Genomic DNA, 15,065 nt, shown 5'->3' on the forward strand with positions numbered 1-15,065 from the left:
GCGGAAGGAGCGCGGCGGCGGCTTCAGGAGGGGCGGAAGCGGCGGGGGTCGTCACCCGCGCCGCGCGCACTGCCGCAAGGCGCGTGCGCAGCCTCTCCGCGCTCGATTAGCCGGGCTGCTGGGCGGGCTCGCGCCGCCGCAGCAGCGATTGCTCCTGCCTGCCGCGGCGGCGGGAGGGCGGCATGGCGGCGCGGGGCGCCTCGCGCCTGGCCTGGTGCCTGCGCCGCGTGGGCGCGAGCGGCGAGTGGCTCCTGCTGGAGGCCGGCGCCGAGGTAGCCGCGCCCGGCCGCGCCGCGAGCGCGGGGAGCGGCCCTGCTGGCTCCGGGGCCTTGTTACTCGTTAATGCGTTTTCTGCTGGGGGGGGGTGGAGGGGGAGAGAGTTTCCTTTGGCTGAGGGGCGGCGGTTGCTGTTACCGTTCAGGGAAATCCCGATTTCCGAGTCCTTGCCCCTCAGGTAGCCGCTCCTCACTCTGCCGAGGAGCAGCCCCCTCCTCGGGAGGGTCGGGCCGCTGGACCCGGGCGCGGGATGCTCGCCAGGGCGCAGCGAGCAGGGCGCTGCCTCCGTAGCAGCCTGTCTGGCCAGGCCTCGGAGATCTGTGCTCCAGCGTGGTGGCCTGTCTAGCAGAAACTGTTTAGGTGATGGTGGTGTTGTAAGGAGGGAAAAAAAAAGAAAAAAAAACCGAAAATCTGAAGCCTAGTCACTACTGTGGTGCTCTGGCAAGGTTAGCAGTATGCAATATAGCTAGTTTTTGTGAGTAACGTTATTCAGGTGTAAGTGAGGCTGGTGTTTTCAGCCATTTTGGTTACATTTCAGAATGGCATCCGTATAAGCTTTTCTTCTGATAGCATATATTACTTTTCTAATTAGAAAGCCCAAACAGGCCTTTTTTATCCTTAAACTTGCACGGCAAATGACCGTGTTGGGGGTTGGGTGCTGCAAGAAGGCTGCAGGTCTGTGGCCGAAAGCAGCAAGATAAATGTTGGGTCACCCTGTACTCGATTGCTCTGTACCCAAGGCTGCTTGTGCCTTGAGCTTTATCTAGAAGTTTTGTGACTGGCTCTACGCTGTCATGGTTGTGCAGGGGCTTCACGCACCAAGATCTGCATGACCAAGCGCTAGTAATAGTTGATGTGGGTTTGCCTTCCTGTTACAGCTGCATGGGCAAAAGCGAAGGGTGTAAGTGAATCCACCTGGAGCTCCTGCTGTCATGGAGGGACCTGCTTGGGGTAGAGGGGAAGGTGATGACAGAGTCGCCCTCATCTTGCTAACTTGACTCATGGTGACAGAGTGTTAATAGCCATTAAGCACTTAAGAAGAAGTTTAGCTTGCTTTCACAGTCTTTGTTTCCTTTCATTTTGTTACGATGTGGGAGTTTGAGTCTTTTCTTTAAAAAGGACTGTTGCAGGTAACAAACGCAGCAAATTAACATTCCTTGACAGCAGAATCTCATTGTCATCTTGTAAGAATTGGAAGGTGTTATGTAATTGAGTTGGAATTTCAGGGGAGAAAGAGAGCAGTCTTCATCAAACTAGGATGTACTTTTATATTATGCCTAGTGGGATTTAGATGTGAGCTTCTGCTCTTGCTGGCTGCATGTTCTTGTATCTTTTGCATTGGTTTCGTGCACTTTTCTAACTACATGGCACCTGCACCTGTTCTTTTTAAAATAAATTACTTCCCTGCAGCATGCAAATGATGAAAAAATGTGTACTTGACTATCAGATCGCACAAAGAAAGCGGAGGAAAGAGAGTGAGCAGATCAATGCCTTGAATGGCAGCCTGCTGTTAGATTGTATTTTTTTTTTTTAAATAAAATATGCTGAAGCCGTTACAATTTCTGTCCATTCTTCTTCCAGGAGATACTGTGAAATCTAATTGGATTATTTAGTTATCAGTTATGGCTTGCATGTGGCTAAGTTTTGAAGGCCTGAGATTATGGTGTGATCTACAGAAGTATTGTAAGCTTAGAGTGTGGTTACACATGCACATTTTTGGGTAGCAGATTTCAAGGCTGCTTTTTCTGCTTCTGTTCTCAGTAGTTAAACAGATACAACTTGTGAAAGAAGAGAGTAGGAAATAACCTTGATCAGTTAGTTTCTCTGTGAGACCAACAAGTAGTTGTACGTTATTTTAAGAAATGGTGTTTCATCAGATAACGAATATGAGGAGGGGATGGATGGAGTGAGAACTGTTTTAACCAGTTTTACTCCTGAGAAAAATTTCCATGAAACCCGAGGCTAAAAGCTACCTGAGAGCTGAAAAATATTCCTCAGCGGGGAGGAATGAGAATACTTCTATCTTCTTCAAAGGTTTCATGTTTTCTATCAATGTGAATTTAAATGAAAAAATGTAAGAGATTTGTCAAGAACTTCAGTAAATTCTCGAATTATCCTGACTCTACCGGGAAGCAGCTGCCAAAGATGGATTTCTTCTATACTTTTAAGTACACATCATGAAGGCTGAATTTACTGTGTTGTTGCTGACTGCAATTACTAAACTCCTTTATTTTTAGGTATCTGTAGGCCGAGGATTAGATCTCACCTACCAGCTGCTGTCGAAAACCTGTCCCTTGATGATCTCTCGTAAACACTGCATTTTCCAGCAAAATGCAGAAGGACAGTGGACTGTTAAGGATAACAAGGTACAGAGATGGCTTGGAGACTTTGTATTCTGAGATGAATAAAAGGGAAAGCTTTGTTTGAGTTCAAACAGTGTATGAGCTATGATAGAGTATAAAAATGATAGAAGGCCCTTTGGAACAGATCTCTTCTGCTGTGCCCCTGTAGCAAGAGGCTTCAGTTTGCTGCAACTGGGATGCAAAACTTAACTGCTTTCTATATAGAAATTTATCTCTTGGTCTAATGGTTTTCAGGTGATTGCAGTTTTGCCCAGGGCATTTTGCATCCTGTGAGCCTGCTTTGTGTTATATTCTTGGAAAAGAAAAATGAAAGAAAAGGAATGTTTGAAGCGGTTATCGAGAGAATCTAATATTAGGAAAACCATGCTTCATGCACTGTTCAGTCAAAGAGTTTTCCCTTGGAATTTTTTCTCAGCTGATTATAGCCAAGTAATGAGATCAAGAGTCCTCAGATAACTTTTGTTTCGATTTCAGTAGTGATCTGATTTTTATATCATTGTTTATTTCCACTTTCTCATTCATGCAGAAAACTGTTTTAAAAACCCCCAAAAACTAAGACACAGGAACTTATTTGAAAACAACATTGAAAAAACAGTTAGTGTTGAACAAGTCATCCAGCCTTAAAGTATTTCTGGGTCAACAACAGATAAGCCCAGAAACAGTGAAGTGGCTACTATTAAAATTATGCAGTTACACTGCTCTTAAATGAGGGTCTGTTCCAGTCGATATATGAATCCTTCAGGTTTTACATGATTGGAAACGCATATGGTAGGTTAACTATCAATGTTTTTGAATTCTCGCTGCTATAATTTTACCATATTGTCTTCCTGAATGTATTTGGGATATGTCAGTTGCTAATAGCTTTGTAGTTCATCTTGAGCGTAGCTGGGTTTTATTGTTTATTTTGAAACTATTTTTTTCTGTTAGTGCTTAGTGTAACAACTTCTTTTCTGCTTTGAGCATTGAATCCAGAAGACCTTTTTTCTTCTTTTTTTTACATTCTCCTACCTATGGACTTTCATTCCTCCCTCCTTTTTAAATTTTTATTTATTTATTTTATGTATGCAATATAAGCTACGTTTCTTTTTTTTTTCTAGTCTTTTCTTGATTTTTTTGGGGGGGTGATATTAATTGTCAAGAATAATTATTGCAGTATTCTATATTCATGATCTATTGTGGAGTCTTTTGTTTAGGTAATACTTTCTTAGAACCTTTTGGATAGGTTTTCTTTTTTTTTTTAATTTTAATAGTTCATTCTTTTATTTCTGTGCAACTGCTTATGTTCATCTTACTCATAGTAGTTGCACAAAATCCGTAATGTAGCCATAATACATAGTAAATAATGTAATGATTATAAGAAACGGGACACTGTCAACAAATTGGATATTGCAAGATGTGTTTAAAGAGGTACCTTGTTCTGACTGCAGCACTGACGAGACAGGATATGTTGAGAGCATCCAGAAATAATTTTTTGAAGGTTCTGTATAACTGTATGTTGAATCTTGTTGATTTCTATCCATTTGTAGAGTCTAAATGGAGTGTGGCTCAATAAACAGCGCCTGGATCCCTTAAAACCCTATCCTATAGCTGAAGGAGACCGCATCCAATTAGGAGTGCCTTTGGACAACAAAGAGGCTGCTGAATATGAGTATGAAGTAATCAAAGATGAATGGGAGAATATCAAACCCTTCCTAGCCCAAAGAAGTGACCTGGGAAAAACTAAGAGTCCAAGAACTAAACGCAAATATAGTGTGGAAGAGTCTGAAATATCTGGATCAGAAGGCCCTTCGGATTCTAGATCCAAAAGAGACAGAGTGTCTTGTGACAGTGAACTTTCAGGTAAATCATGGGAAAGTGTAGAACAGGCCAAAAAGACAACAGAGAAGATTGATCTCAAGGTACCTACTCCTGGACCAAGTGAGGAGCACAGTGGTCCTGTGCGCTTTGAGAAAGCTGTACCTGTCGCTCATAGGGACCAGAAAGGCTCTAGCCTTGCACAGTCTTGGACTGGCTTGGAAATGCTGAGGAAAACTCTGGTAGATATAATGAAGCTGAAAGTCAAAGTGCAGGAGAAGCAGCGAGCAGTTCTGAACGTGAAGCAGAAGCGCAGGAAGTGTGCTCGGAAGGAGATCCTGGCAATGGAGCAGGAGCTGCGAGAGCTGCAGGACCAGTTGTGCCTAGAACAAGAGCAGCATCAGCAGCAAGTGGAAGAGCTGGAGAAGACATTCTGTAAAGAGCAGCAGAAACTAGAGGTATAGTGGTAATCTTTTTGGTCTGGGTGTTCTGTTTTTACGGAATGACTAATAAAAGGCTTTGATCCAAAATGAGTTACAGAACAGTACAGTAATATATTTAATAGTATTCACATTAATTGTTCCTATTAAAACCATTATAGATTTTTTTTGCTTCCAAGCAAATACACCAAAAGAATGTGTGGAGACAAAGTACTGGGCTGCACAACCAATCAGGATAAAAGTGCAAAATTTATCAGCATCTAACTTCTGAGGAAATTGCTATATGCTTAATCTTTTCATTTTAATTGCTTAGGGAAAGGAGTTCTTTTCTTATTTGCAAAAAAAAGCCCCCTCATTTACAATCCACGAGTGTCTTTGAACACAACTGATAACTAAATCTTTGGGAGAAAAAGCTAGAAGTTTATGTATTTCTATTTGAATTTATTCAAACAGTTTAAAAGTAGTCAGAAATTAATTTTGAAGTGAGTTTGTCTTGGAGTTACCAATTCCTTCTACTGAAACCTGCTGTTTAAGGGAAGATAGGTGTATATGAAGTACAGGATGTCTGGAGTAATGTGCTAAAACACAAAGGGAGCTTCAGCTGGAATTCTAGGGTGTCTTAGCACTTTGTGCTCATAGATGGCATTGCTGGTTTTTCTCATGCTTAAGCTCTTGCTGACCTCTGCTTCTCTGAACATAGTTATTAGAGCTAGAATAATTTGAAAGTATTTCAAGGATGCAATTCTGAATGACAAAGCTGTTTTTTTGATTCATAAATGATATCCCTAATTTCTACAGAACCTGTGAAGGACTAGAAGGACTTCTTAAGAATTCACTGTGTGCTAGTGGTGTTTCTTTGCTTATATCCTCTAAAGAGAGAGCGTAGTCATTTTCTGTCCAATGTCTTCTGTCAATCCTTTTTTAATTAAAATTTTTCTTCCAGCTAAAGAAATATTTATTTATTTATTTTCTCCAGGGAGTTAAGTGGCAACATGGGGAAGAAAACCTGAAGGAGCAACTGGCCCAGGTCCTGCAGGAGGCAAGTAGTTACAAGGCTAGGCTAGGTCTGACTGTGTAGCTGAGATACTTAAGTCTTTTCTACTGCTGTGCCATCCTGGTAGAAAACTAGGAATGTGCCTCACTTGCAAATTGGAATGGTTTTCATCTACAGAGCATACTTCTGTTGGGAAGTGGCAGGACTCCCTTTTTGGGAATTGTCTTTCTGCCCACAGTGACAGGTTTTTGTGGTCCATATGCATCAAATACCCCTTGATACTTAAGTGTGTCAGATGCACTCAAAATGGTGACAGTAAAACATATATGGAAGGCAAAATAAACTGCAGATACTGGCATGACTTTTTAACATGTCTTGAAGCACAGTGGCCTGTTAAGACAGGTTCTGAAAGCAGGTTTACAAGCCACACTTAGTAATTTATTAGTATTGGAAGGTTTGTACTAGATGACTAGAATAATAAATACACTGATTTTTATCCAGTATCAACAGCCCAGGCCTTGTTTTGAGATGTTTAAAATTGAGGTAAATGTGCCAAGATGAGAGAATGCATGCAGCCAGAACATAGCACTGAGAGCCAGCATCTCTGAAGCTGGCAGTGGTGCTTAAAAAAGAAAAGGAGTAAATGAAAGACAGTGCTAGGAAGAGAGAGGGTCAGGGCAAGCATGGAGTGATGGCAAGGCAGAGAGATTGCAGGATGGGGTAGTGCTTGGAACGTCCTAGGTCTGGGTAGGGCATTCTTAAGTTGTCCTTATATCCAAAAGCCTTTTATGCTTCTGCACGTGGCTCGGATGGTTATGGAGTGGTTGTCTGCTTCCTCTTTGCAGGTTTTGTGCAATGCCATAGTGTGTGTAGTAATGAGGAATAATCTCCAGCGGGGTTGAGGATGAGTCTTCAGAATTTCCATATGTATCTGCCTCTTTTCAGTATATATGTCTTATATGCTCATGAAAATGAGGTTATCTTGGCACCTAGAGGTTAAATATGGCGGTGTTGCCAGATAAAACTCACAGATTATTTGAGTCTTGAAAGCAGGTTCCAAATTTCTTGTAATTTTTTTCAAGATTTCTCTCAATCGGTTAAACTAGTTTCTAATTATTAGTGTTTCTGGTAGATTCCAGTGTGTTGTAAGCTTAAACTCTAATTAAAGGTACACAAAATACAGTAAGCCTATCCTGATTGTCCTTTGGAAACTATTATATCGTTATATAGTTTGAAAATGCTGGTAAGAGAAATGATTACCCACTGTCTGGTAGGTGGGTCAATTTTACAGCAATACTGACAGTGCCTCATACATGGCACTCATTGTCAAATTTGATTTTTTACTCATGTTCCATAATGAGTTTTATCATTACCAGTGTGAGCTTGTTTGCTGTACTCTTTATGCTTTTTTCCATTCATGCATGACTGTATGGCATATAAGTCTTGATTAATTTATCCTGTAGAACTGTGACTCTTTACGCTTTCTCTAGGGCATAATGAAAGAGGAGGTTACCAACAATGCGCAGAGAAAGAATGACCTGGGAGAAGGAGTGCAAGTGCCATGGTATTGGGAAGGTCATAAATAACTGTCTGCTTTCAAGTGAAGGCTAAACTGCTTCTAACTTAACAAACCAATTCATACAGGCATACATTGCTTTTTAGAGGAGGATTAGCAGAAATGAGTATATGGAGCCTCATGATTAAAGCTATGTTAATTTAATAGGATAGCTTATAATCACTTTCTTCTTGAATGGCATTATTACAGCATCGTGCTTTGATGGAAGAATTGAGCCGTAGTAAAAAAGACTTCGAGGAGATAATTCGAGCCAAGAATAAAGAACTGGAAGAAACCAAGGTAAGAATTAAAATTGAATTCTCAGTTTCATTCATAAGCGATGAGTTGAATTTAATTAAAGAGATGCTTTGTGGTGTCTTGCATTTGGAAATGAGCTCATTTCCCATCTCTGGCTATTCACTTTGGGTTTTGTCTCCTTTGCAACTCTATTGTTGTTTCAAGTGTAGCTTCAGTTGGAAGAATTCTTTCATTATTTTTAGAAGACAGAGCAGGTCTATAGAAGCCTAATTTAACCCCAAACAACAAATTTTATTAAGGAGCTGAATGGAACAATTAGAAATATAAATTCTAATATAAAAGGAAACGTTTGAAATTTAGGACTTTATTATTTTTAAGATATTTTGGCTAGTTGGTGTTCTGCTTTTTACATCAGGCATCAAATGAATTGTTCCTTTGTTCTTTAATTGTTCTTATTGGGATCTCATCCCAAGAAGATTTTTGAAAGAAATTTTTGAAAAGATTGGTCCAATTTGTAGGTCCCTTAGGCTAAAGGGAACTTTAATAATGGTTGCTGCTCTTGCTTGTCAGCTCTCAGCAATGAATGGGGGTATTCTCAGTACTACCTGTGACTGCAAAGAGGAGAAAGGTTTCAGATCTGCATATATAATAGATGCAGAGTTGATGTGAGAGGCCTTGCAGGTGTCTGCTCTTTTTTTCCCCTAGCACTGCCTTTGTCTCTCTATCTCCAAATTAAATAAAACATGTTAAGTATTCATCAATATGTGACCATGTGTGTTGTTTTTCCTCTAGGAGGAGAAGGAAAAGGTGAGAGCTCAAAAAGAGGAAGTGTTGAATCAGATGAATGACGTGTTAGAGAACGAGCTACAGTGCACAATCTGTTCTGAACACTTTATCGAGGTATGTTTAAATGAGTAATAGGCTTTGCTACTAAAGAAGAAACATGAGACTCTCTCAGTAGCGCTGATAAAGCAATAGTCAGACTTGTTTCTTTAGTTCGATAGTTTAACAGTCTGAACAGGTGACCTGTGGCTGAGACCTGGCCTGGAATTGCAGTCCCTCCACCCTAAACTCCTCTTCTGGGCAGCAAGTTCTGCTGTAATGTCTTTACCTGCACAGAGATGGGTGCTTACTCCCAAGATGTGTGCAGGCTTGTAGCAGTTGAGTATGTTCTTTGAACTGGTGTTCTGAGTTTGTTCCCAGTAGCCTGCTCTGGGAAAAGCAATTTTTTAGACCTTGCTTTAGACTGCCTGAGGTTAGATTGCTTCTGGCCTAGGTATAGGAAGAGATTCTTAAAGGAGAGAGAGGCAATATTCAGTCAAGTTCTGAACCACTCCTGTAGTTCAGATGAATTCTGTTTCTTGAAAGAGACACATGTTTTTAGAAGCATTGTGTGTGATTGCAGAAGTATTGTGCAAGCTATGCCTGACATGTAGGCTGCTATTTTTGTTCTTGTTTTGCTAGAACTTCAGTTTTGAGTAGTAGAAATTAATATAATGAAACATGACATGTTAGCTTTGTTCTGGCACTTTTATTTTTTGGTTTCTCAGTAACTTAAGATGTTATTCTACAGTATGCAAGTTTTTCCTTAATTGATCTTTCTCAAATTGGGTAAACTTACGGTATCTTCCTGTCTTCACCACAAGCTTGCTATGGACTTGGGTGAATGAATTAGCCAGTCTGTAAAATTTGCCTGTACTCTGCTTTCTATAGTTTGTTCTTTATAGCCATGGAAGGCTCCTACGAAGGCTAAAGATGCTTTTGTTTTTCCGTTTTCGGTAGGCTAAAGAAAGAGGTTTTGTTTTCTTTCCCCTACGCCCCTACAAGGATACTTCCTTTTCCATTTAGGAAGTATCATGTCACTTTTCTGACTTTGTTGTTTTTTCACTGCAGTGCTAGTGCCAGTGTGGTTGGATAAACATCCCTCCCTTGAATTTTACAGGCAGTCACGCTGAACTGTGCGCACAGCTTCTGCTCCTACTGCATTAATGAGTGGACGAAACGTAAAGTGGAGTGCCCTATCTGCAGGCAGGAGATTAAATCAAAGACACGCTCTCTCGTGCTAGACAACTGCATTGACAGGATGGTAGAAAAGCTGGACGTAGAAATGAAAGACCGCCGCCTTGCCCTTATCAGAGAGCGGAAAGGTGAGAGGTGGGTGGATGTGGCATGATGAGTACAATCTCTCTTCCCCTGTATTTTATAGAAGTTTCTTTGGCACCTATATACTAAGGAGATGCTCAAGGAATGCAACAACAGTATTGGAAAATGACCTTGTACTTGTGTATGAGGCTCAATATCCATTATTGGTAGATTGATTGGGAATTAAGATTAGGAAATATTTTAAGGTATACTGTACAACTTGCTTAACAAAGTGAAAATGACTAAAAAGTCTGGACAAAGGCTTCAGTATGAATTCCACGATCTGGTGGGATGACTTAATGATACTGAAGTTTATGCTGGTTTTGAAGAGATCTCTAAAGAAAAGTCAAACTGTACAGCATGGGCCTTTAGAAATTTACCAGATGCCTTCTGGTTGATTAAATTATTGACTCCATCAGTTGTAAGAAAACTTAGCAGAGCAGTGGCTCATAACAAACTCTGAATTCTCCTCCGTGTGTTAGATATGCCTAGGAGATCTCTGAAGGGAACATTGGTCTGTTGTGTTAAGTGTATGGCAGAACTGGTCCTCGATCTCCATTAGGAGCTGTTGAATTCACCACTCTAACACATTATATCTTGCCTAGTTGTAGGTAAATGACTGCATGACTGAGCAAATTCCAGTATGGGGTATTCCTGTTCTTTTCCTCTTGCAAATTTGTTTCTAGAGCCCTTCCAATGGTACATAGGTGCTGAAAAGTAGAAGTTTTTTTCTACCACCCTCCTTTAAAAAAAAATTCTATTACTGATTTCTCTTAAATAATTGTGTTGTTTCCCCCTTTGTAGAGGTGAGTGCATGATCTTTTATTTGCAAAGTCAAGCCTCTTAAAGTCCTTCCTTATGAGAGATGCTTTTGAAATATTTCGATTTCTCGAGGGTGTGACAGAGTGTGACATCTCTAGATAACAATTTCAAGTTACTGTGACACTGTCTGCTTGGCCGATTCAATCTGCATCCCTCAAGAAACACTACACTTCTCGGAGGCTGTCCAGCACTGCTTCATGGGTTGTTTTCACCACTGCAGAGCTGACACTGCTCATGCTTAATGTGCACATCTGTCGAGTGCCTTACAGATGTGTGAACTGCCTTTGAGTGCACATCTGCAGAGTATGCCTTGGCACTGTTGAAGTGCCTCGTGGGGTAGTGGGTAATCCTGTAGCTTCACCGTGATACACTTCAGGGAAAAGGATGAATTGCTCCCATGCTGTTGTCTTATTCAGTGGGGGAACCACGTAGATTAAGGTGAAGGGTAGCCGCCATATATCTAGTTAGACAGGAATTCCTGAGAAGAAACCAGCTGTAAGATGGGCCAAAAAGGAAACAGTGACACAGGTAGCACTAGGGAAGCACAATCAGATGGTGGACTTCAGTGTAACAGACACCATGTGATAATTTACACTCTTTATATCCAGGTTTTGATGAGGCCTTAACAGTGTCCTGAACAAAACGCTGCTTGTTTGAGAGCACCTCATCCCATTTTGTTCTTTCCTCCCTTCTTAACTGCAAGACCCTGTATTAGCCAGCTGCTTACGTTGCTAATTCTGCACTAGTGGAGGGGTAGGAAATGTCTCTTTCTCACTTGTGCTATCTTAACAAGAAAAGACATGTAGGAGTTAAAACTTGGATTTTTTTTGGTTGTTTTTAAGCTTGTAAGTTTTCACATTTGTAATTTGAAATTAAAAAATATGCAATGCAGTTTGGAAGACCTGTTGCAAACTGACAATAGGCAGCTCTAAGTCTCAAAGAGAACTAGTAATTTAGCAGTATGTGTGGGTAGAGCAGCCATCTGCTAATTCTTCTGTCTGTGTGTTTTTGTACACAGAGAAACAGAATGTGTTGGTGAACCTAGCCACAGACAATGACAACGCTATCATTACCTCCATCTACTCCATCCTGTCGATGAGCAGTTGTGATAATGAGGATTCTTGAGTACAAGGATTCATACTGCCATAACTACTACATTATTTAAACACTACTACTGCAGACTGGTTTGCCTGTACGGCACCAGCACGACCTGATGGTGTCTGATTAACTACTGCTGGAGGAGCGGACTGGACATCTGGAAGGAGAGATTCAGCGAGGAGGCTGGAGCTGAGAACTTGCTGCATTTGGAAGAAGGATTTTGTTTTTTAAATGAATGTACAGAAGCTTGATCTCCAAAGCAAAATTGGAATTGCGGGAGAAAGGAAACTTGTTTCATACTAGGTGCTTAACATACAAAACTTAGGTGTCCATGATCATTTGTGACCTACCTGGTATAATGTATTAGTGTGTTTGCATTGCTGCCCTTTGCTGGGTGAATGACATGTTTAAATGTGCGCATCAGCTTTCTCTTACTTCAGCCAGCAGAGGGAATGGCCCAAGTTATTTGAGACTGGCCATCTGCACCAACAGACAGCAGAGGCAGACCAGGAGAAAATGCCCTCGTGGGTGGGGAAAAAATGCCCTCTTGAGTTTTATATGGCAGCTGGAGCCATCCCAGGCTTGTCTGGCAGTAGAGGTAACACTCTTTCCAGAGTGTGCTCACGGACTCTGCCAGCCTTCAGTGCTTGAATGCATTGTTAGCTGGCTGCTGGGAAGTGAAGTGAGAATGCTGCTGCTTCTCTATTAGGTAGGGATGGAGATTTAATCCTCTAGAAGTTCCCAGCTAGTGCTGTTTTCAGGTAGCATCTTTAGTTTGTTTCTTCTTCTGGCTTTTGCATAAAGTGTTTTAGAAATGGGAAGCAGCAAATCCAGAAATTATTAGCAATGACTTAGTTGCACATTTAGTTCTTGCCACTGGCAGAGATGAACCTTGGTCTCTTCAGAAAGGCTGCTAAGTGAATTAATGAAGTGCCCTGTCGATAGAGTGCAAAAGCAGCATTTGTAGGCAACCACAAGGCACAGAGGGAAGCATTTTGTTTTACTGTTTACAAAATACTACCTTTGAACTGTGGTACATACTACCCTCACAGCAAATCAGTTATCCATAGAAGTCTGAGCAAGACTTCCCTCATCCTATCGAGGATTGCCTAGTTCTGTTTTCAGTGGCTGGTACTTTTGACATAGCTGTTAATGGAAAAGACTGCTCTGCAACAGTGGGAATGGGATGGGGGAAATCCTTCTGGTCTGTAATTTATTTCGTCATTTCTATGTACTTGTTTTTATGTTTCTCCTGTTTAAGGAAGAAAATATAAACACATTTCTGCATTTATCTTCCTTGGTGCAACTGCTGAGACAAGTATCTTTTTCCTAGTTAAGTTAAAATTTTCAAGAGAACCCAAACTGTCTCATTTTAATGGCTCTGTTTGCTTAATGTTTTGATTGCTTTAAACCATTTTAGTGTTTGACTGTTTTTAATTTATTTGAAAGACTTGTGTGTTCAATACATTCAACTCTTCAGCCCTGTGTTAGAAGTAGCTACCCTAACAGTAACTCAACAGATACAATCACACATCTTTATTTTCTTCTTCTTCTAAAGAAAGAGCTCATTTAAAAACACAGGTAAATGAAGGAGAATGCTGTCCTAAAAAAAATACAGTAGTGCATTGAGGGGTGGTTTTTTTTTTTTTTTTTTTTTAAGGATTTAAAGAATGAATAAATATCTGATCTGTGGGCCAGGCAAATTCCTTAAAATAGGAATGGAAGAGCTAGTATATCGTGAGGTTTCCTTTTAATATCTATTTTCTACATGCGGTCTTGGAAATTTGTTAATGAATATGTGCTCTCTAGCGTGTCTGTGAATTCTACAAAATGTTCATGAAATATCCACGCGTTGGTGTAAGGCCCTTTTGTGGAAGTAGAGTGGCTGGAGGGAGGGGAGGGGGGAGGAAATACTCTGGTCACCTAGGACTGCAAATTATGTTGTGTATCTCTTCCATCTTGCTGTGCTTTTTTGCTTCCTTCATTTTGCTCAATACATTTATTTTATTATGTCAGCGTTTCTACATACTGTAGAAAAGAATAATGCTTCTCCTAGTTATAGAGTAGCTCTTCAGTGTGCCTGCTAATTCTGTCCACTTTTACCAGCCATGCTTAGGGTTTAGAGGTCCAAGGAGAGATGCCAAGCAGTAACACTGTTTACTTCCCACAGCATTTCACTGGCAAAACTTCCTTGGGAAAACTGTTAACGGATACAGAGCTGCTCAGCAGACATACAGAAGTGTGGGGTGATGTTCCAGCTGTTGCCCTTCTGGACAAGCACACCTTCCATACTATGATCTCCTGAGGTTTAACATCTGGATCCTTTCTTCTGTTTGTTGGCACAGTGAATGACTAGAAATCAACCTTGCTTGCTGTTTGGCCCTAAATCACATCTTTCTTCTTAGAGCATACCAAAAGCAAAGAAAGATTTGGAAGACAAATAACAAAATATAACAGAAGACTGAAAACAAGTTGAAGTGCAAGCTTTTAATTGACTTCCAAGCTAAACACAAGGAGCAGGTAGAAAGTGGGAGTGAGTGTAGACTACTCAATTCCTTCATACTCAGGATGTGTGCATGCAATGCTGGTGACCAAGGAGAGAAACATTGGTGAGGAGAGAAACTGGCTAGAGTTTTGAAAGAATGGCTTAGAGAGTATCTAGATGTTTGCACATAACTAGGAAAGGTGAAATCAATCCTTGAATCCTATGCATGATCCTAGAATTATTACGGTTCTCTTGCGGTTTAGAGCACAAACTACTAGAATACTGAAAACAGATGCTGTATCTTTGAAAAGAAGGGAAAGGTAGAGATGAGGAATCGTAGACCTGTGAGCTTAACTTGACTTCTTCCTCTCCACCATTCATTTAAAAAAAAAATTATAAGCATAGTGAAGACAAGATAAATGATAAAAGTTCTCCACTACTCTTCTCCGCTAGCAAAATATGTTAAAATAATGTTACTTTGATAGAAAAGTTAGAAGAAACTATAGACCTTTTTTTTTTTTTGTGGTTCTCCCCTTCACAAGCCTGTATGAGCAGACTGTGAACAGGCAAACAGCTGTAACATCAGAGTTTTCCCCAGCCGGTCTCTCATCCTGCAAAAAGAAAAAATTGAATGTTTTGAGAAAAATTTCACACAATCTGTGCTGTGCAGTGTACTACACAACGTTGAAAGGTGCTGCCTTTCCTCTACTGGAAGCTTTTTGCCTCCCTTGTAGCTTTTCCTTCCCTGGAATGCCCATGTGCAGGTGTCCTGCCCTGGCTTGCGTTGGAGGGTGTCCCAGGACAGGTAACCTGCCTCGCACCCAGGATTACATTACAT

At 40.9% G+C, this 15,065-nt stretch overlaps 1 protein-coding gene across 1 annotated transcript; it reads left to right on the forward strand.

Moving 5' to 3' along the window:
- The first annotated feature begins 137 nt into the window (after positions 1-137).
- On the forward strand, positions 138-12,212 carry RNF8 (ring finger protein 8). The gene is given in 9 exon segments (XM_088524223.1): positions 138-272; positions 2,514-2,642; positions 4,166-4,891; positions 5,850-5,912; positions 7,633-7,722; positions 8,473-8,580; positions 9,623-9,827; positions 11,663-11,766; positions 11,768-12,212. Coding segments are annotated over 9 exon segments (1,557 nt in total). The 5' UTR covers positions 138-182; the 3' UTR covers positions 11,810-12,212.
- Positions 12,213-15,065: the final 2,853 nt, after the last annotated feature.

The sequence above is a fragment of the Tinamus guttatus genome, unplaced genomic scaffold, assembly GCF_059628265.1.
Source record: "Tinamus guttatus ecotype Peru unplaced genomic scaffold, ASM5962826v1 Tinamus_guttatus_pri_ptg000208l, whole genome shotgun sequence".
NCBI lineage: Eukaryota > Metazoa > Chordata > Aves > Tinamiformes > Tinamidae > Tinamus > Tinamus guttatus.